General features: G+C 40.7%; 1 protein-coding gene across 1 annotated transcript; it reads left to right on the plus strand.

The window, feature by feature from the left end:
- The first annotated feature begins 273 nt into the window (after positions 1-273).
- Positions 274-21,836, plus strand: LOC104921081 (chondroitin sulfate proteoglycan 4). Its single transcript, XM_019260045.2, has 24 exons — positions 274-288; positions 379-408; positions 478-589; positions 6,384-6,547; positions 7,251-8,363; positions 8,521-8,892; positions 8,976-9,097; positions 9,326-9,434; positions 9,602-10,930; positions 11,247-11,339; positions 11,632-12,129; positions 12,249-12,353; positions 12,812-12,991; positions 13,149-13,331; positions 13,845-14,021; positions 14,212-14,410; positions 14,526-14,657; positions 15,473-15,648; positions 15,729-15,924; positions 16,254-16,425; positions 16,590-16,971; positions 17,233-17,385; positions 17,646-18,227; positions 19,871-21,836. The coding sequence occupies exons 1-24, from the start codon at positions 274-276 to the stop codon at positions 20,990-20,992; spliced, it is 7,716 nt and encodes a 2,571-aa protein (XP_019115590.2). The 3' UTR covers positions 20,993-21,836.
- The last annotated feature ends 1,319 nt before the right edge of the window (positions 21,837-23,155 follow it).

The raw sequence follows: 23,155 nt of genomic DNA on the forward strand, positions 1-23,155 counted from the left end.
CTGTATTTATACTGGAAGTGGACTAAAGGCTCAGGCCAAGGTTTATACCGGAGCCCACACAGGGTTTTAAGCCTTCTTCCATTAACTTTATTTTTGCTCCAGTATCAAAACACAGTGACTCATTCATCTCGGCTGCACAGGTGGGTAATGTGCTCGGCTTCTTCTTCTTCTTTTTATTGTTTGTTTAGCAACTCACAAATCAATAGATCAGTATCAAACTCCTCCTGGAAACTGGACCTGATGTGTGCAGGCAATGAACAAATGCGCCAACACATGTCGGACACAAAGGTGAGGAAGGAACGATGGGAAACGATCATCCGTTATTTTTCAAAGAGGGAAGCAGTTTGACCTTCTGTTTTCTTTTCTTTACATGTGCAGTTGAACACTCAGCAAAGCGATGGTGACAGGGTAAGAATCAGAGGCCTTTTAGGTTTGTCCATCCAGCTGTGTGGTGTGTTTTTTTTTTTATTGTTTTAGCTGCTGGAGTTAAATCGGTCCCAATCCTCCATCTCTTCCTGGTCTATGCTGTTTGCCTTCCTCTGCCAGGTGGTTCCTGTTCTTTACCTTATGGACCAGTTCCATAGCTCTGGTACTGCTCTCAGACAGGCACCAACAATTTTCATGGCCTGTACATTGTTTCTATGTTGTTTTAAGCATTAGTAGAAAATCCATTTTAGTACATTCAAAGTGCAGCAAACAATGTTATTCATTTAAATGAGCCTTTTCTTTCTACACGCACAGTATTAACCCTTTTGGTGCAAGTTGAGAAGTTTTAATAGTTTTATTTATTATTCATTTCCAATATTGGACAGTCTCATGGGTTTTGTAGTTTTGGCCATCACAGATTACTGTAACATTTCAGCTTTCAACTTTCTGAATTCTGGAGTTGCAGACCAAGAGGACAAGCGGACAAGCAAAACGACTAGTCAGACAAACAAATGGTTTCAAATCAATGTATAATGTGAAATCATTATCTAAGCCACCAATGTGAGAAAGTGAGAACTATCTGGATATCCTTCATATCTCTCCAATGCATGCATGCTCGGCAGGAAGCAGGAAGTCTGAAATATCTAACATAACATTTAAATGTTCACCTTTGCTTTCATTTCCAAGTAGGTTTGAGTAAGCAGTTAAATAACAATAATCTGGTCTCTTGTGTAGTTAAATTAAGATTGAAGTACTGCACATTATTAATTATAACTCCTACTACTTTATATTATGTGTATACATATGTGTCTAACTGAGTAAACTGTTATCATCACCAATATAAATAATTTAGCAAACACTTTAAAATAAGAGTTAATCATTATCTTATCATTATGTGTTGGAGAAAAGAGACTGTTGTTTTCATCACTTAGAGTAGTTCCTAAAATAGCACCAAAGGCTAGTAAAATATCTGCTGCAGTTTAAAGGGTTGTTCTGCAACACCACTTTCCCCACAACCTTGTATCTGTATGTGATTCATTTGTTTTTATTAGTGGAGAAGAAAAATAATTTGTATTTAGCATCAGAAATTAATTGCGTGTAAACTTAATATAAGCATTCAGTTGTCTGCTAGTTTAGTTTGAGACAAAAATAAAACTCTAAAGACTTTTCCAGCCCAAATGACAAGACGGTAATCCTCTCAGCGTGGGATCGTTGCTCATTAAAACACACCACCGCTCTCGTCATGAGAGGACCCATCACTAGCTGCACTGTGACCCATTTTGGGTGTGACCCCTTCACTTAAGAAACCAGGCTGCAGAGTCTATTATTCGACATCCTGGGAACTAAAGCTAAACCCAGAACTCCTCTCATGTGCGAGCCAAGCTGTTTGCAGTTTGAATCAGCAGCTGAATAAAAGCCCTTATGTGTTCTTTCAGCAGTTTAATAGACCAAACTCTCTCAAGCTGCAGTATAGAGCACATTTCAGTGTGTGTGTGTGTGTGTGTGTGTGACAAGGGAGTGTGTCCTGCAGTTTGAACAATCACTCCCAAACTTCCACTTCACCTCAATCAGCCACAGGACATTTCCCTTCTCTAACCTCTTGTTCTTTCTCTGTTTTTCCTTTCCTCTGGCTCTGCCTCTCTTCTCTACGTCTCTTCAAGTTAGTTCATTTCAATTCAGTGGGTCTTTTATTGGCATCAGGGGTGGCAAGTAACTATTTACAGACACAGTCCTCATTCTAACTGAGATACTACAATACAGAACACACTGAAATCCCACATTGTACTTTGACTTGAAGGATCAGTGTGTGAGATTTAGTGGCATCTAGTGTTATAGTTGCAGATTACAACCCCCTGTGAAGTAGAAACTCCAGTGGCTGCATCCGTCACAAGCCAGTGTTTAGTTTGTCCGTTTGGGGCTGTTGTTCCATGCATAAAAACATTGTGATTCTTATATTCATCGGATTATACACTAATGAAAACATAGTTATGCATATTATATTCCATTTCTGCCACACTCACACACAATAAAGCTCCTTAAATTTCACACACGAGACATTTAAGTAGCTGAATTTATCATTAAATAATTATTTAGCTACTTCGTAGCTACTTTGGTGAGGGGATCTGTCTGAGTCGTAGGGAGGATGTAGACTGTAGACTGCAATCACCTAGTTCAACATTGCAAAATATCACAAATTACTGCTACCACTACTGCCTTCTGTCACATGCTTTAGATCTCTTTGCAAATATAGCTACAGGGTCATTGGGTAAGAAGGCAGGCACACCCTGGACAGGTTGCCAGTATATCACAAAGCTGTGTTATAATTGTTTATTAATTCTTATTCATTTATTTGTTCAGAGTACTCCATATTATCTTGACACTAGGACCAAAATCAGAACTTTGTTAAAACTGAGATTGATTAATTCAAAAAAGTGAAATTACACAATGATTACAGAGCCGCCAACACTTTTCTGTCTGTGTTTTCTGTTTATTTGTTTTGAATCTCGTTTCCCTCACAAAAGATTATCTGTAATAAACTTAATAATAAAAAACATATTCATCATTTTGGCATCAGTAAATTGCAGAATGGTTGGTTTGCAAGAAGTAGTTGTTCTGCTACAGTGCTACAGCCAGGATCCCCCACTGGCCCTATGAAGTCACTTTCTTGGAGTCAGTCAAAAAAATACAAACATAGTATCTACAAAATAAATAAAAAACACAATGATAAACATAGCAGCTTTTTAAAAATAAGTCTCAATCTCTGTCTTTTATTAAGCAGAGATTCCTCTCCTGCTCTCTCTGTTCATGTTATGACATTGCCCCCTGGTGTTGGTACTCAGCGCTATAACAGTAAAGGGGAGGGTCAGAGGGTGGAGCTCCACCTGGCTGTGCTCTGCTCACAGGCACAGGTACATGTTTTTTCAAAACCTCTAAGCCAAAGCCTGCAAAGCAAGTAGAGGCTGTTAGTATTAGGCAAGTTGTCAGTGGTTTAAAAGACATACAGAGCTAGTGATGTACAGTAAAGACAATGGACAGCACAGGCAAGCAGCCATATATTGCTCTTAACTAAATGCAAGTTAGATTTAAGAATGGAAAGTTTTTTGGCTGATCTATTTTTGCTTCTGCTGATTTCCACAGGACAAGTTTATGGAGGTAAGGCACTGCAGAGAAAAAGAAACAAAAAGAAAAGAAAAAGTACTTTTCCTCCTGTGAGATACAAAAGTTAAAACTGGGAAGATTGCAATTGAATTTGGTACATTGTTGTAATAGAACTGGTAATAATATAAAAAGGTTTGAAATATGTAAAAAAAGAAAGAATTTCATGCAAATTTATTGAAATGAACTTTTAACATATTCACAAACGCTGTGGTTGTTAACCCACAGGATACAATATATAGGACACAGGAGATAATATAAATATTGGAAATGCAGTCCTGTAGTTTGTACAACATTTGATCAAGTTAAGATGTGTAGTGACAGTTGGCAGATCAATGTTTAATCCAGTCTAATATTGCCTGTAGACATATGGCAGTTTGCTGAATTATATTTTGGTTAGATGCTGTTTGTTACTTATGTTCTTCAGGGGCACAATGGGGACTTGATCTGATGTCATACTGCTCCTACAGTTTGCTTTATAAGGTAGTTGTCTTTCAGTGATGTAACTTGCTTAGTCAAGTCACAAGTTAACAAGTTGTTGTTTCCTTTTTAATAAAAAAAAGATCCCATTTAATTGCACACTGCAAAATCAGTATTTAAATCCACACATATCCAAACTGCCTCAAAGCTGCAATCTGAATAAATGCCACTTATATATCAACAAAGGCCCTTGCATGTGCAGGAATAACAGACATGCCTCTATACTTATACCTGCTCATAATTAAAGACCCCACATTCGAGATGCATCTGTGACTGTAGGAAGATTAGGAATAATCCAATGTTCACTGGTATCATACAGGCAGATTAGAGATAGATGGACAGACATACATGGGTTATACTGCCAGCAGGCTTATAGGCTTTATGCAGAGCAGCATGCTGACTGAGTGCTTCTCACTGGGACCAGTTTTATAACACACAATAATAGCCTTAATATTAAACTTTAGTTTCTGCAGGGAGGGCATTTCCTACCCAGAGATGCAAAGTGATTTAAAAGTGATAAGATAATAAGCCATTATGACAAAGAGACCAATGCAATGCTGAAGAGTAGCTTTAAAGGATGTTTGAATGTTTTTCCATTGATTTCTACCTGTTTTAAAAATGTGTACTTATTTAACCCATAATGTTAGCCACAAGAGCTTACCCAAATGATTTAATCTAATGTCTGTGAGCTAAAACTGTTCATAATTTCCTAAATAATTTTACAGCTTGGCAGATTCTTTAACTGCCTGATCACTATGTTAAAAGTTAAATTGTTTCCTACATGTAAAAAAATTATTTTCCTACACGTAAAAGCCTAACTTGTGTTGCTGATTTTTTCTTTTCATGTGGGTACATAAATTATTGGCTGTCTTGTAATTATACAGCATAAACTGTGAGCTATACAGAGCTGCTTTTGAGTAATTTGTTCATAAAATGTCTGGGCTTCAGTTTTTCTTCCCCTAAAGCCAATTAACTCTTGACGTAAAGCTAGAGTCTGTTGTATAAAACATTGTGTAAAACACCTTTCTGCCTTTTTTAGACATGTTTTTAATTAGAATCTTTTAAATACACATTTAATTTCTTTCAGTCTCGTTACCACTTTATACTGCTGCACTCCACAGCCACACACACACATCTCCTGACCTCTATTTGTTGTGTGTCACTATTTCCACATATTGACAATCATTTAGAAAAAGTGCTCCAAAGCTTTGTAGGTCAAATTGTTAAAATCAAGACTGCTTTACTGAGCATATGTGAGAGGTATACTGGCCTCACTACTAAGTACATGTACACTGGCACAATTATAAAACCCTAAAATGGAAAGCTGTTGATCAGCTTCCTTATTTTTATGGGGTATTAGGGTGTGCCAAAGTGGGCAATGTAATAACTTCATCAGGTCAAAATGTTCATTTGTCCAATACTTTGGGTTTGTGATCAGCTATAACTGTCCTGTGTTTAGTGCTAATCAGCAAATGATAGCCTTTAACATGCTAAACTAAAATGTTGCTGGTAAGTGTAACATGCTGACAAGTTTAATTCATTCATTCATTCATTCATTTATTAGTTATATAGCTGGAAAATTGATGATACTTGATCTAGCGTGAGTGCACAACAATGGTTATGAATGAATTGCAATTTCAATTTGTATTTACTTATTTATTTACATACATACATTTACATTTGTACCATGGGTTCTTCGTCATACCCTAAACTTTGTATCAACTAATTACATTATTTACGCTTTAGGAGCATCATCTAGGTCAACAGTAAAGCCTAATTAGCATCAGAACATTTCAGGATGACCTGCTCCAGAATGCATTAATTGTCATTAATTGAATTCGGAAAGAACGTATAAAGTGCAGAGCAGACCCCACATTAACAAACCAGTCAATACAGCGTAATGGAGCAGCCTTTGCTGGGAGAAGGCCTTTGGTCACCAAACGAAAAAAGCTGCGTTGAAACCTTGTTTCAAATTAAGCTAATATGATTCTGACTATGCTGCAAGTCAAAACAGTACAATATGAATACCTTACAATAATGTAAACAACAACAGTTTTTTAAATACGTCAATCTAACATCATAAGTTGAACTATGTTATATTTCTTGCAGGGTCTTTGGATTGCATTAGATTTCACAGGTGTTTCAGATACAGTGGCCACCCCGCTGTATGTACCCCGCAGATGTCCAATATTTTGGAGCACTGAAACTGCTTAATTGTGTGGAAACCAGAAATCAACCTTCTACAATTACATTATGAGTCAGTAAAAACTTTCCATACACCTTTATGGACTTCTCATCTGTCTCCTTTTTCTTTGTCGTAGTGTCTTTCTATGGCGATAGCTACATCCACTTGCGGACAGTGGAGGCGTCCAATCAGACATTGCTCCATGTACGATTTCGAACCTCCAGTCAGGTGGGGCTGCTATTTTTGGCAGCTGGACGCAGAGACTTCTTGTTGTTGGAGCTGATCTCTGGGCACCTGCAGGTAGGCTAACGCACATATTAAGATAACAGCACATGTGTAAAAAGCAACTGAAAGGAATATACTCGCAGAATGCAAACACACAAGACAAATGTATCATTTTAAAGATGAGACAAATGTTATGACAAGAAGTTTGTTTTCGTGCTTTTTGGCGAGGGATGGAATGCTTCAATTGTAGTAATACGAATACAAATGAGTCAAAGTAAAACTTGTCCAGAGGCTCTCATAAAACAAATATTTGAGAAAAAATTTGTTCCTTGGGCCATTTTAGCTCATAAATATTGACATTTACTATCCCAAGGAGAGCCAGAGAGAAGACTGTACACACTCAGCTTGCTCGCAGAGAGAAAAAAAAATTACCCCCTGGCACTGGCTTCATTTCAGAACAAGTTCTTTCATGACCCAAGTTAAGAGAGAGAGCCGCAATAGTTTAATGAAAACTTCAAGTACATGGCAAGGAAGCTGCTTATGAAAGTGTCTGGTTGCATTTATGTTTGCTGAATTATCCTTGGATCTACAGTTTACACTCAACTCCATTGATTCTTTAATTGTGCCTACTCAAGATCTTATCACCATGTTATGTCTGTTTTTATGTGTTTTGGCATAGAAGCAAATATTAGAAACACTCATTTCATATGTCTTGGTTATCACCTTTAACCCTTTTTTCCTCATTCTTTACCTCCTCATCTCCTCCGATATCCCTCAGGTACGTCTGGATCTGGGCTCTGGTGAGCATTCACTACGCTCAGAAAAAGGCATCCATCTTAGTGACCTGGCATGGCACTCAATGGAGCTGACCCATGACTACCATAATGTCACCATGACCGTGGACCGAAACTCTCATACCAGACTCCGTATGCCAGGACCAGATCTGGAGCTCAGTGTTGAGGATGGGCTTTTTGTTGGCAGGGCAGCTGGACTAAATAACCCACACCTTCTCAACATCTCCACCGGGTTTAGAGGTTGTGTAGATGAAGTTGTATTCAATGAGCATAACTTGCTGTCCAGCCTAAGGCCTTATTCTGGATACAAGAGCATCCATGAGGTATCTCTGGGCTGTAGTCAACAGTTTTCTGCAACAGAAGAAGATTCTGTCAGTTTTTTCAGCTCTAAAGCCTTTATTTCTCTCCCACCGTGGGAGGTGCCACAGGAGGGGGTGTTTGAATGTGAATTACATCCCTCTGCAAAAGAAGAAGATGGCATGATCCTGTACAGCTCTGGCAACCAAGGAGGGTTCGTTGCTGTAGAGATCAGAGAGGGTCGTCTGGTGGCAACAGTAGGAAATGGAGAGGGCAATAAAATTGAGTTGCGTTCTTTAACATATGTCCACAGTAACCTCACCTGGTACCCCATACAGCTTCACCTGCTGCCCCAGAGTGTCCAGTTGAAGGTGGGCGAGGAGTTGGTCAAGGCCAACCTAAGTCTGGAGCTCCAGGTTATCCAGCTCAAAGGGCCTCTCTTCCTGGGAGGGCTGGATGAAGAAGCCCTGCGAGAGGCAAAGCAAGCTGGGCTATTGTCTGTTGTACCAAGGGGGCAACTTGCTGGGGCAGGAGGCTCTTTTAAAGGCTGCCTCAGAGAAATTAGGGTGAATACTCAAAGAACGGGCCTACCTCATGCTGCTGTTACCAAGGACATCACTGTGGGCTGTAAGACAGGGAAAGCTCCAGATGCAATGACCACTGCCAGTCCCAAAAACCGTTCAGAGTTTGACGATACAACCAAACAACAAATTACCAACAATAAAAGGAACTTCTTGTTGCTGAGAAAGCTAGAGGTAGCAGAGGGAGGCCGGGCACCACTGGAGCCCAAACACATGAGGGTATGACTGGTTCTCTTCTGCTGTCTTTCTCATTTTCACATTTGGTGATTTGGCGGGTTTCTTATACATGAATGTCAGTAAATATATGTTTGAGTTATGTTGTTTTCACATGATAACACTAATGCATAAGTCAGTTCCTATTTGCACTCCCTTCTAGGTAAACCTTGATTTTCGGAAATTGGGCATTCATCCATCGAAGTTGATGTTCCGCATTGAGAGGCAGCCTGTCCATGGCCAGCTCAGACTGGACCTCAGTCCGGGCTCTGATGGAATGCTTGAGGTTGACCAGACTTTCAGTATGCTAGACCTGTGGCAGGGCCGGGTGATGTATGTTCACAGTGGGTCAGAAGTCCAGCAGGACTTCTTCATGTTTTCAGTCTTCTCAAGCAGTAAAAAGGAGTTGCCTGCATTTCTGAAGGGCAACCGCCTACACCGGTTTGATATCATAATCAGTCCTGTTAATGATGCACCAGTGCTCAGCCTGCCAGAAGGAAACCTTTTCACTGTGGCTGAGAAGTCCAAACGACAGGTAGGTACAACAGAACTTCCAGATGGTATGTATTGTGTGTGTTAAATATAAAATGACAGTTAATACAACCACAATGTTCCCAGCTGACAACAGATGTGCTGAGGGTGTCGGACCCTGACAGCAGTCCTGCAGAGCTGGTGTTCAGCTCCCTGGGAAACCTCACTACTGAGGTTGGATACCTTGAGCACCAGGATTACCCCGGCAGGTTTGTGTTATAGCTGATGAGGCTTCCCATTGGCATACAAATCTTCATACAACCAATCATAGAGTCCTATTGGAGAAGTGGCTAAGCAAAAAATCATCAACATCTATAAATACTATATTATAGACATAGATCCTGACCCATAAGCTGATTTTGCCACATTAGACAAACAAGCAAGAGCAGAGAACTAAACAGAACATGGAAGTTAACTGGATTGCATTTATTTTCCAGGGCCATTAATTTGTTCTCTCTGAATGATCTGGAGGAGGGAAAGATCAGCTTTGTCCACACTGGGATCCCCACCTCCAGGCTGGCACTCAGGGTCAGTGATGGGATAATGGTAAGTAATGTATTACCTTGCCCAAGATGCAACAAACCTATCTGTTGTAAACAATATGAAGTATGAAGTAGCCATGCTGGCAGCTTCAGGGTTGTCTTGTGGAAATATCTTTCAGTCATTTCCTGTCCTCACCTGTGTGGTTTCCTTGTTCTCTCTCCTTTCCACAGCTGAGCAACACAGTGGTTTTGAGAATTATGGCATTGCCACTTGAACACAAACTGATGAATAACACCGGACTAGAGATAAACCAAGGCGGGGCTGCCATCATCACAACCATTCACCTTGCGGTACAAGTCAATGGAGCTAGTCGAGCAGTGGAAATCCACTATAATGTTACAGAACTGCCACAATATGGTGAGCTCCAGCTGTTGCACTCAAGTGGTGACTGGAAACCGACAACGTCCTTCTCTCAGAACCTTCTGGAAAAAGAACGCATCAGATACATCAACACATACTATGGCCTTCAGACTCAGAACAACATCACTGATCACTTTAAATGTAAAATCATCATTGGTTCCATCACTACAGACGAGGTTGCTTTCCGCATTGTGGTACGCTGGATTCACTTCAAGGTCACACGCAGCAAGATGGAGGTCAACGGTGTTCAGTCTACTATTATCACTCCCAGGGACCTCAATGTGATCTCTAAGGGTGCTAAACTCAATGAAAGTGACCTGTATTTCAGGCTCCTAACAATACCAAAAAAAGGGAGATTATTCTTCAACAACAAAGCTCTACAAAGGAACTCAACGTTCAGCCAAAAGAATATCACAGATGGCTTGGTGAAGTACGAGCTGCTCAAAATTCTGCAGGATGACACAAGAGACATATTCAACTTTCAGGTGTTTTCAACACATGCCAACTCAGCAACTTACGACTTCAGAATCAACATCAAAGCTGAGTCATCCACCATCACCTTTGTAAATAAAGGCCTTTCGGTCTTAGAAGGAGAAAGTAAAGTCATCAACAAAGATATCCTGTTCATTCACACAGCAAGTAACAGGGAGGTCACCTACAGTGTTATGTTGAGCCCCAGGCATGGGCAGATAAGGAGGATCAACCTTTCCAACTCAACTTACAACAACGACAACATTGTAACATTCACAAATCAAGATATCATTGAGGAGAGGATTATGTATGTTCATGATGACAGCGAGACCAAGCAGGATTCCTTTACTTTTCAAATTATGGTTTACAAACTGCACAAATACGACAGTAAGAAGGAAGACGGAAACACAGCTGAATACACCTTTAATATCTCTGTGCAGCTCGTCAATGATCAGAGACCTGTGAGGGTTGTTGATAAAGTTTTCCATGTCGCCCGTGATGGGCAAAGATTGGTGACAGTGAATGACCTTTGTTTCCGGGATGATGACTCTGATTTTGAGGACAGTTGGTTGGTGTACACACGGAGGGGGATTCCCATGGGAGACCTGGTGCTGGCCAGTGATACCAGTCACAAGTTGTATGAGTTCACACAGCGGGACCTCGAGCAGGTTAGCACCATACGTATCGTATACGTATATGTATCTGTGGAGATTCTCTGGTCATCCAGGTGGTAAACTATTTAGAATCACAAGCCAAAGGTAAATGGATTTGCTCTTTTTAGGTTATATGCAATGGTTTTACTATTGCGGCCTACTTGAGATCAAATTGGACTAAAAGTGACCCACTTAAGAAATTATGAAATAAGTTTGACACCCATGTACTAGGGTAATAAGAGTAAGATTAATACTGATGTTTCTTCAGTTTGTAAATGTTTTGTTTTTTTTGTACCTAAAGATGTGACATTATCTCCTACTCTCTTCTCAGAAAAGGGTGCTGTTTGTCCACAGAGGAGTGAGTTTTGGGCGTTTTGTTCTTTTCGTATCAGATGGAAAACATTATGTTTCAACATTGTTGGAGGTGATTATTATGTCTTCATAATGTATTTTATGACCAACTTAGCTGTACAACTGCCAGATTATGAAATTCCACGGCCAGATGTTGATTATCCATTGAAAAAGACAAACAAAATACATAAGAGAGCCTAAGGAAAGCAAAGTCTTCTACAAATTATTTACTGGAAGTCAAATATCATAATATCATAATCATTAAATATAATTTTTAGTGTGAAAACAAAGCATAGGGATACTTGTGTTCGCTGTTTACTATAAATAATACATTTCTCTCTCTGCTGTGTAACTCACTGGTGCAGGTGGTGGCCCAGGATCCCTACATTCAGGTTGAGAACAACACAGGCCTCATAGTCCAGCGTGGTGGGATCACAACCTTGACTTCTGCTAACCTCAGTGTCTTCAGCAACATTGACATTCGAGACCCACAGGAAGTGACATTTGAGGTCTTCCTTCCACCTAAACATGGCATGCTCTGCTTTAATGATGGAGATCAGGAGACTATAACAGAAGCAGATGCAATTTCAATATTCACAAATCGAGATTTGGTGATGGGGCGCCTGGCCTATCGCCACGATGGCAGCCAAGAGCTGTCAGATGGATTCAATGTGACAGTTAAAGCAAGGGAGAAGAGCACAGAGAGGCAACTGGACAGAGGAAGGAGGGAGGTACATCTGGACACTGGAGTGGTGGTAAAAATCTACCTGGAGAGTCACCAGAGGCCACCAACGGTCATAAGTAACCATCCAGTGGTGGTGTCCGAGAGACATAATGTCCCTATAAGCAGGGAGCACTTAGAGGTAAACCTTATGACTCCTCCTTGACACCAATGACAAGTTAAGTGCCATGTTTGTAGTTTTATACTGTATCATCTCAAGGTCTTAATAAATTTGACACCTTTCCATATTATTTACTACAGGTGGTTCATGAGGACAGCCAGCCCTCAGAGATAGTTTTTACTGTCCAAAGTCCTCCCACCCTGGGCTTCCTTCAGAACACTGGAGAACAGCAGCACCTTTATCAGGTACAGTCAACTATATAACCAACATTTAACCCAGCTGTCTTTAGGTTTGAAGCTGAATAAGTGGAGCAGTTATGGGGATTAAATCTGATCAAACCACACACACACACAGTCTGGATGAAGGAAGTGTTTTTATTGTTTAAATCTTAATGATAGTAACTTATTTCCAAACTTTAACTGAATGTGTTGCTCATTTTGTCTCAAACACTTAATGTTATAGAAATACCAATGACTTCAAACTATATTTTCAGGGCCTTTTTTGAAATCAGAATAACCCCAACTAAAAACACCATAGAGCTCAAGAGAATGTCAGGTGATAATAGGTGACCTCCTTCACATTCCCTTCATCCTGGTTTCACATCAAGAAACCAGGAAAAAAAGAGTTGACAGGTACACCCTCAAACATACTTGGAAATGTTCACACTTCACACTTCATCGTTTTGTTCCATTCCTCAATGCAGAGAGAGCATCCAACTTACTCCTTCACTCAGGAGGACCTCAACCAAGGATTAATCATCTACCATCAGCAGGCTGCAGGAAGCACCAACGACTCTGTTCTGTTAGAAGCAACCAACGGGGTCACAAAGGTTGGACCCATCAGGTTGGAGATTGATATCATCCCGATCCTGCTCCCACTACAGGTACAGACTGCATGTCTAGATGTCTAGATAAAAAGTGAGAAAAGTTAATTTTCTCAACCAAAGGATTATGCAATAAAGGAATCAACTGATCGGTTAGCTTTTAAGTGACTCAACAAACCAGCCAATCTGTACTATTATCTGTTGATTGACTCTGTAGGTGTCTGACTTAACCCTTGATGAGGGTTCTTCACTGCCACTGACCTCTGACATCATCCAGGTCGCTAATCATCACTTCATAGGGATGAACTTCCTGTACCAGGTCATCGTTCCACCACGACATGGACACTTAGAGCATAACCGGATCCCAGGAATGCCCATCACTGCTTTTACTCACACTGAGGTTTGACTGAGCACACAGACATACACACAGTAAATATATAAAAAATTTTGATTTGGATTCTTGTTCTTGACTAATTCGTAATTAGAATGATTTATGCTGTAAAGATTTTTTAGGTGTGAACCAATAAAGGTTTTGTTCATTAGCAATGCACATTTCTGTGTGGAACTGTGTTTGGTACATAGTTTGTCTTGAATATTAAAAAAAAACAAAAACTGTTGTGCATCTTCAGAAAAGTGATTCTTAAGGTACACTTAATCTCTTCATGTCAGACCTGGGCCTGGGAAAGAGATTTTAGTGTAAATATGCTTTGGAAACAATATCCAACTCTGTCAAAAGATACATTTTCCTATGTTTCGTTCCTGTTTTCCAGCATTTTCAACTGAATTGATAGGGGTTACGGGAAGGACTACTTAATTGTTTGGAAATAACACACAGTATCTATTAAATTAAAGGGGATGACATGTTTACTGTCAAAAGCTATTATTTTATCAGGGCCATATTTATTGTTTTCAGGTTGAACGTGAGTACATCTCTTATATCCATGACGGCTCTGACACACAGAGAGACAACTTTACCATTGTGGCTAATCAGACGGAAACCAAGAAGCACAGTCTGCCCTGCACTGTTTACGTCCACGTCACACCTGTCAATGATGAGACTCCTGTTGTTGTAGCCAACAATGGTCTGAAGGTAGGGAGTGACAATATACACCCAGAAAATATGTTTATATGAAGTAGACATGATGATTTTCAGCCCCAATGAGTCTTACTACGTCACCTTTTATGAGTAAAGAGAGGCAGATTATAAATAAAGGACATAAGTTAAGTTTAATAAAGTTAAAGGTCCCTGTCCTTTCCTCCCTTTCCTCTGGTTTCCTCAGGTGTGGGTGGGCTCAGTCACAGAAATCACCACAGATGATCTTAGTGCAGAGGACTTGGACACACTGCCTGATGGGCTGGAGTTCGTCGTCACACCACCCAGCAATGGCCACCTGGCCCTGAGGAACGCCCCGTCCAGACACATCCTGAATTTCACTCAGAGTCACATACAAACTGGACAGCTGGTGTTTGTGCACAGTGGTAAGCGTATTTTGCTATTTGTCGTACCTTTTTTCCCCTATACTTTTACACTAACAGGTGAAATAAATTAGGGAATAACGCATCTGTTCTTGATGTTGACTCTGTCCTTGTGTAGGTGCTATGACAGGTGGCTTTCACTTCCAGGTGAATGACGGCCTGAACTTTGCCCCACGTCAGATCTTCAGCACAACTGCCCACTCTCTGGTCCTCACCCTGCAGAGAAATCATCCAATTGAGGTCTACCCAGGTAGGGTTTTACAAAAAACAAAAAAACAACTGGTTTGACACTCTTTTGCACAAAGTATAATGTTCACTCTAGCAGTCTTTAAGGTCATGAGACAATTTATTGGTATCACAGGACAAAATTATTATAATAATTATTATTTTTTCAACTTTTTTCCCTATTTCTTGTGCTGAAAGTGTTTAATAGTCTTTAGCGCCATTGCTCTTATGTGCTGAAAGTGTTTAATAGTCTTTAGCGCCATTGCTCTTATGACTAATAGTCAAATGAAAGGAAAGCTATCCAAATGTAGTGCAGTTATATAACAATGGCACTGGGTGGCATCACTAGTCAAAACATTAGCCCACTTCGTTATGTTTCTGCTTACATAAACAGATTACAATACCTCTCTGTGCTCAGTCAATGCCAGGCCGATAGTGCCACGTACCACTTCAGGGTTGAGTGGTTACCCTGTAATCATGCATACTTATACTTATCAGAAGTCTCTCTGGTCAAGGTTATATAAGCAAAGCTGTGATTATGATAGAAAGTATGGAACATTTGAGTTTGTAGTTGTGTGCTCAGTCAGAACAGACTAATTAAACACTGGCAGGGTGAGGTGAGGGGTTGCAATCAGCACTGCTAGATGCCACTAAATCTTAAAAGACTGGTCACCAAAAAATCACTCACCCTATTATGTCAGTAACTCAGGCCATCTGCCTTTTTGTGTCTGTCTATATTGGGAACATGTCTAGTAGTAATGTCTGCTGATAATACATTAAACCAGGATCATTCTGTTGTTGTGTTTCTGCTCTCTCACTGTGTCTTTGCTGCCTTCAAAGGATCTGTGACACCAATCTCTGAGCAGGAGCTTCTAGCTGTGACCAACAATGTCAGCGACATCAGAAGAAACAGATCTGTGGTGTTCACAGTGACCGCTCCTCCTAAATTTGGTCACCTGGTCCAACGTATGGCCGACAACTCTACAAAAAACATTTCCACGTTCACACAAAGCATGGTAGGGATGTGTGTGTCTTTGTCTGTTGTTGTATGTCTTTGCAGTATATTAATCCTCATCTCTCTGTGTCTGTCTCTCAGGTGAATGATGGTGTTATCTTGTATGATCAGAAGAAGCCAGAGTCAGTGGGATGGTTGGCTACAGACTCCTTTTTTTTCACCGTGTCCTCTCCTCCTGCTTTTCTTCCCCCGCACAACTTCACCATCTTAATCTCATATCAAGCCAACGAACATCACGATTACCATCAGCGCAAGACCAGACTACTGAACAACGCAGGTACTGTGCCACTGTCTTTCTTACTTAATATTTATTGCTTTTTTATGATGTTGAAATGATGAAATGTTACCCTCAGTTTGGGTTACAGTAGGTCTTGTTTTTCCCGTTCATCCAGAGTTAGTTAAATAGATAATAAATATAAACTAGTTAATAAATATTTCAGATATTCTTCATCTAAATTGCTTAAAACTAGTAGCTACAGCTACAGCAGGGTGACTTCTGGGAAGATAAAGCCAGGTTATATACTTTCAGAAGGATAAACACTTGCACGTGCAAGAAAGAATATAAGTTCAAGAGAACCAATTTAAGTGTTTGTTTCTGTCATACAGGTGCTGTGGTGGCAGAGGGAGGCAGGGTGATGATTGACAGGTCTAAACTCGATGCCTCCAATCTACTTGGGAAAATCCCAGAGCCCCACAGAAAAGACCACCACATCCTGTACCGTGTAATTTCCCTGCCACGCCATGGGGCTCTGTCTATACGAGGACACAACCTCACCGGGTACTTGGCTTCTTACTGTCTCAATAAATGAAAATCAAAATGAGTCAAACCAAATCCAAGGCACAAATTTATTAACACAATAACACAGATAGTAGTGGATATTGTAACCTTACAAATATGAAAAAATAACCAGTGCTCCTTTCTTATATTAATTTTTGTCTCAGGAACCAACCTGATTTCTCCCAGTTCACTCTAAACAAGTTCGGCATCACATACATCCACGATGACTCAGAGACGACGAGCGACAGCTTCACTTTCCGGGCCTGGGTGGCTCCTTTGGATCTCTCCTCTTCTCCGTCCTCACCTTCCTTGACTGCTTTGTCCTCTGATTCCTCCTCCTCCTTTTCCCCTCTCTATTCCACCTCATCATCCTCCCTTCCATCATCAGACAGGGTTTCTTATACCAAGGACAGTCTGACAGTGACAGAGAAGTTCAACATCACAGTGACACCGGTCAACGACCATCCACCACTCATTAGGAGCAGATCTCCCAGTATGAAGGTTGTGGTTGGAGAGAGTGTTGTACTTGGACCAGACAATCTGCAGGTGGGCCAGTGTTACAAGAGTGTGTAGCTGTTTTTAGAGCTACACGATTATAGTTCAAAATGAATTCAGTCATATTTAAATTGATCTTAATTATCCAATGATCCACTAGACTATGTAGTGGTGTATGGAGATAATATTATTAAACATCCACATACAAAGTCGCAGTCTTAACTGGAGGATGATATAAAGTCCATTTCTTTGACAAGCTTTTATAAAATAACTAAATGAACTCAACCCAATGCACTCAATTGACATGTCCAGGTAGAGGATCATGACACCCCTCCAGAGGAGCTGCACTACTTTGTGATCAGTAAGCCCAACAACGGCTACCTGACGCTGGGGGAAAGACCGGAGCCAGTGACGTCCTTCACACAGTACGATGTCAACCACGGCCGGCTGCACTTTAAACAGCAGGTGAAGAGTCAGGCCACTGAAGGAGACTTTACTGCTCTAATTATTTTTTTTGCAAACGTGTATGTGATTTAGACCACAAGTCAAAGGTTTTTGCATGTGCACACATTGCTGTCTACCATAGTGTGTTGACCCACAGGGGTCACCAAAGACAGAAATGTTCAAATATGTGGGTTTAAATTCAAACTTCAAAAACATAATATATTTAGAAATTTAGAAAGTGACTGTAAGCTTCTGGTACTTTTTCTTCTTCTCTCTGTCAGGGGGAGCCCTCAACAGGTGTGCTCTACTTCAACATAACTGACGGCCATCATCGTCCGCTCTACAGACTGTTTAGTTTGGAGGTGATAAAGCCCTCTATCTCCTTGGTGAACAACACTGGCCTATCTTTGGTTCAAGGCAAGACTGCTGTGGTCCTGACAACCAACCAGCTCGCAGCTCAAACCAACAGTCGCAGCCCAGCCAAAATCACCTATGCCGTCACCGCACACCCTCGTCACGGACGCATTGCTATTAATGACCAGGAAGTCACGACCTTCTGCCACGAGGACCTGCAGTTTGGCCGTGTTGTCTATCACATGACTGAACTCAGTGAATCAGAGGACAGCTTCCAGATATCAGTGTCAGCCTCGTCCCCCAGTGTTGACTATGGAAATGTGACAGCACAGACGGTGAAGGTAACTGTGCGGCCTCTGGTCTACCTGAGGGAGGCAGTACGAGTGCCCAGTGGTATCGCTGTGAAACTGGGGAAAGCCATGATCGATGCATCTGAGCTGGCCAGAATCAGCCGGGCTGACCCAGTCTTTGTGGTTCTGTCTCCACCAAAACATGGAAAACTAGTCAAGGTAAAGCTATTCTTGGAATATAATATTTTCATTAGTGTATGATCACCTGAAAATAAATTGCTGTTGTATTATACAGTAATTATCTTGGAATGAGCCTTTATATTTACAGAGAGTGCCACATTGACCTGCTATGTTTCTACAGTAGCCCAGAACAGACAATGTAAATACTGTAAATTCTAAATAAGGCATTTCCTGTTTCTTTTCTGCAGCCACTGTCGTTTTTTCTTACATGCTTGGAAGTAGAGGGTGAGGCTAAGGGTATTCAGTTGGTTGCAATTTGCAGTCTCACCACCAGATGCCATTAAATCCTACACACTGGACCTTTAAAACAACACGCCATACTGTTGTTTTTCTCATAACAGCACAACTTTAAATTGTCTATATATAGCATTACTGTTAAGTGTGAGTTTCATTTCCTCTTTTAGCCATTGATTTATATCTTGCATAACACACATTGCACAGATGTTGGGGCTTTCCACACAATTTACCATTTAGTCGCTTCCTTTCACCTGCATTACCACCTGGCAGCAATGTAACATTGCCAAAAAATATAATACAATATATCATGATAAGATTTTCATAATAGTGGATTATGTCTCTTGAACAAGTTTCAAACCTCAAGTGTCTGGCATGAACTGCAACCAGTGACTGCCTGGAAAGTAAAAAAAACAAAACAAAAAAAGCAAATATCAGTCGTAATTTGTACTAAATATAGTAAAACAAGCTAAACATTGTCTGATCTTTTTGTTTCATATTTGCTTTGTCTATTGTCCTTTACTTTCAGTTTAACACACAGACACCTGAAGCTATTGTAAAATGAGAATTTACACTGTTTAAAGGGAAACACAATACAAGTCTCTGACCTTGAGACATGATAACTCAAAATAATTGTCGGTGTTTAGTTCAAATATTGAACATCAAATCTTAAAAATGTTCAGCGTTGGCATTATAAGTGTCTGTAACATTACTTGTACACTGCGAATGGCATTGACATAAAGATGACTACAGTCAAGCTCATTGTGATGCTACTTGTCAGTTCAGATCATTGTCGTTATGCCTGTACAAACAGTTACTTTCAGATTCAACAGTTTTACATGAACTGCTGAATGCAAGACCTAGTTAGACAGTCAGACTACAACATCAAACTTTGTTTGCCAGTACTCATTTAGATCTATAATTAGCTGATAGTGTCCATAAATTACTGATAACTGTTATTGTTATTGTTATAGTTATTTTACTTGGGACTTGACTCGCATAAACTGTGATTTCACTTGACTTTCCAAGAAAAAATTACATTGACATTCTGAGAACCTTCACAGATTTCTGCCTCTGAGAATTTCCTGCATCATTTGTAGGTGTGCTGTGTAACCCTACAATGTGATGTCACATTTTACTGACACACCATGAAGTACACTTCAGTATCACTACTACAAGATGAAAAGCTGAACCACTGGAGGTCTGAAAAAACACTTTGAGCTGTTGTTACGCAGTATAATTCAATGACAACTCCACCCCATTCACAACAGCATGCAGTTGATAATAGAGAAATTACAGAAACCTCAATGACTCGTATCACTAGAAGTCTAATCATCTCATTTCACTTAATTCTCTCTTCTACTGTGTCTGTGTGTCCATCTATGCAGATGACGTATGATCCGAATCGAGCGTCAGAGGTCCTGAAGTCATTTACGTTCAGAGATGTGGTGCAAGGCCGGGTTGCCATCGAGGAGACTCTCAGTGATGGTGACAACCAGCTCAATAATAACAAATCAGCTGTCACAACAGCTCGAGGTCACACTCCTGCCACGCCTCTCAATGATTCTTTCATGTTCCTGGTGAAGGCTGGAAATGTCCAACCAGCGAAGGGCGAGCTTCACTTCACCATCTTTCCCCACCACCAGATGTATCATGGTCCGAGCAGTTCAAATAAAGCAGATGGCGTTAGTCGGGAACACACGACAACTCATCTGACAACACATAACAGGACTTCTACCGGAGGAGGGAGAGGAGGTGGACGAGGGGGATCCACAACCCAGAGCGGGGTAATGGCGGATCTGCCACCCCACATTTTGTCACCAAAGAGCAACAACAGGACTCAGCACAAGTGGAGGCCTCATAGCCGCTGGGGGAACCACACACGCAGTGGGAGTCATGGAGGAAAATCAGGGAGCGGTGTAGAGGGAGTAGGAGGGGGTCACAGCCATGCCCCACAACCCCATGATCCTTCTGTCTCAGACAAACATGGTTTAGTGATCCCTCCTGACACCCACCCAATTCACCTTGAGTTCCTCCCTCGCCCATCCTCTGACCCTCTGCTTATCATTCTGCCTCTTCTGGCATGTTTGCTCCTCATCATAATCCTTGTAGTTTTGATTCTGGTCTTCCGCCGGCGCAAGGAGAAACAGGCCCGGCTACGTCTCCTCCAGCAGCTCGCTGCAGTGACCCAGTTACCCACTCACAGCAGCCCTTACGTGGGCCGGGCAGAGCGGAGCGTGGCTGTGCCCTCTGTGGTGGTCACCCAACTGGGCCCTAGAAGCTGCCCTTCCTCACCCAAGATATCCACAGGTCCCAGAAGGATGACTCTGGCTCCTGGGATGACCTTCTGGGAGCCGTGTAATGCTCATGGACCGGGTGGTAATAGGAATATTAGAGGCTATAACAGTAGTGAAAGAGATAATATAAATCGTCATGGTGCGGGAATCAAGACCTCTCTGACATCCCTGTCCCCTACTCCGACTCTTAAAGACAACCAGTACTGGGTTTGATGGAAGTAATTAGAAAAGTGAAAGAAAAACTGTGCCTTGATGTGAATGGTATTAATGGCATGTGCATGCTCTCTATAATTGTCTAAGGCACATGTGATCTGATATGAACTTTTTAAAAGGAGAACAGAAATATGCACATTTGTTGAAGACATTTTCTGTAGGGGATGTTTAATGCCACTATATTTAAGTCATTTCTATGAACCACCCTAAGCTGAACACATCTTTATGTAGTACTCTCTGTTATTTCATCTGTAAGACATTACCCGGCTACCTAGGAGGTGTGCGGTACCATTCAAAGTAAACAGAATCTATTATTATTGCTTAGACAGCTGTTTGTTTTTGTCCTTTCAAATTCAATGCAATGGTGTAACACGAGGACGACCATAACCGGTTCTTCTTGTAACCAACAATCTGACTGATTCCTCAAAAACATCAGTTTTAACATCTATAACTGTGATGAGAATAGTATTATATTTTTGGAACTGTTGCTGAACAAGGAAGTGAAACATGAGCTGAAAAAACTATCCAGTTTAATGTAGCTGAATTTAGAGTTAGCTCAACTGTGACTTCGTAGTGTAGTGGTAATTATACTGTAACTGTACAGAGTTGACGTGTTACTTCTTCAATACAATGTATGTCAGCTGGTAGATCATAGCTGAGCTGTAAGCTTCCAAGTCCATGCATGCAAACTATTTAAAGAACATTCACCTGTCATGCACTGGCACAGGTGTCATTCACTTTGACTGCCATATACATGTTTCTGTCCTGTTTTAGTCCATACAGTATTAACAAAAGACACTAGTAGCAACTTCAGCATTTTGTCACATTTATGCCATCCTCTATTTACCATGCACTGTGAAAGATTTTTAAATAAAAGATGTTTCTTAAAGACTTCTGTGTGTTCAGTGCAAAGTGGAGTAAAAACTAAGAAAGAGGATCAAAATTATGATATTCCTATCTGCAATGTTTCTTTGCTCTATTAACAATCAAGATTAACATGTCCGTTAATGACTAATAACTCACAGCCAACAGAGCCATTCAATACTCACATTTTTGTTATTTGAAGTCAGTACTTGAAACATGTTTCCAGGTGTGTATTGACCCATATAATTGTGTGTGTATAGAAATGGTTCAAATGACCATCCTGACCAAGAGGCTCTCCTGCTGTGATACTTTTAAAACTTAGTTGATTAGATGTAGCATTTAGAGAGCAGGACAGCAGGACACTTTGTTTCCTGTATGAAAGTGGAAGAAAATATCATGAAACAACTCAACTTTAGAATATATTTATGTATTGAAAATATTGGCTGATTTAAAATAGCCAAGAACAATCATTTGAAATTATTAGCATTAACCAGTAAGAAAATTCAAACATGAAAGAGAAGAGAAAGAGACTAGTCTGAATAATGAAAAGCCTGCGACTGCTGTAACCTGACCTGCAGTCTGTGAATTCTGGTGTCATATATCAGGGACTGGACTGCTGCGGCCTCCAAAGTGATAACACACTTCTCTTTGGGGAAAAAATACAGGAAACAGATTTTCATGGAAGTATTATGGAGCAGGTGTCTTGTTAAGAAATTTGTTTGATTTAAAGAAATAATGTGATGTTTTAAATAAGTGTATTTAAACAGTGATCTGAGCAGCTTTTATATCATGTGCTGCTCTAAAAGACATTCCTTAAATATAATGTACTTGTTTTCATATCATTTTTTATGGTCAATGCCAAGAACAAGCAGTTAAACATTAACAATCAGTTAGCAGCAACCTCTGTGGCTGTGAAGTGAAGTCTATGCGGTGCCAAAGTGCCAAAAACTGCAGTTCCTCAAATGGCCACCTGAGGCTGGCTATAGAACAAGTCAATATCCATAAGCCCCCATATTAAAATGTCCAACTTAACAGAAGAAATAAACATGTTTACAACCCGGTACAAAAAAAACTGTTTTTGTGGCAAATGTATTGAGTTTCTATTTAAATCACCAACTTATCACCAACTATATTAAGGCTAAAAGTTATGCATAATTAACAGTGTGGCTGCTTTGATTGACTTGTGGGTGCTGGCTGGATCAATTTACAAAGTGGCGGAGGCAGGACTGCTAGGATGCGGCGGCCAGACCCACCACACTCTTCAGCTCCTCAGAAATCTGCAGGTGACGTCACGGATAC

Source organism: Larimichthys crocea, chromosome IV, assembly GCF_000972845.2.
Source record: "Larimichthys crocea isolate SSNF chromosome IV, L_crocea_2.0, whole genome shotgun sequence".
Taxonomy (NCBI): domain Eukaryota; kingdom Metazoa; phylum Chordata; class Actinopteri; family Sciaenidae; genus Larimichthys; species Larimichthys crocea.

What these genes read in the sequence shown, in the direction of transcription:
- LOC104921081 (XM_019260045.2), top strand. An exon ending in CACAGCGGGACCTCGAGCAG is followed by an intron (nt 10,931 to 11,246) that starts GTTAGCACCATA and finishes CTCTCTTCTCAG; the next exon opens with AAAAGGGTGCTGTTTGTCCA. An exon ending in TCCAATTGAGGTCTACCCAG is followed by an intron (nt 14,658 to 15,472) that starts GTAGGGTTTTAC and finishes CTGCCTTCAAAG; the next exon opens with GATCTGTGACACCAATCTCT.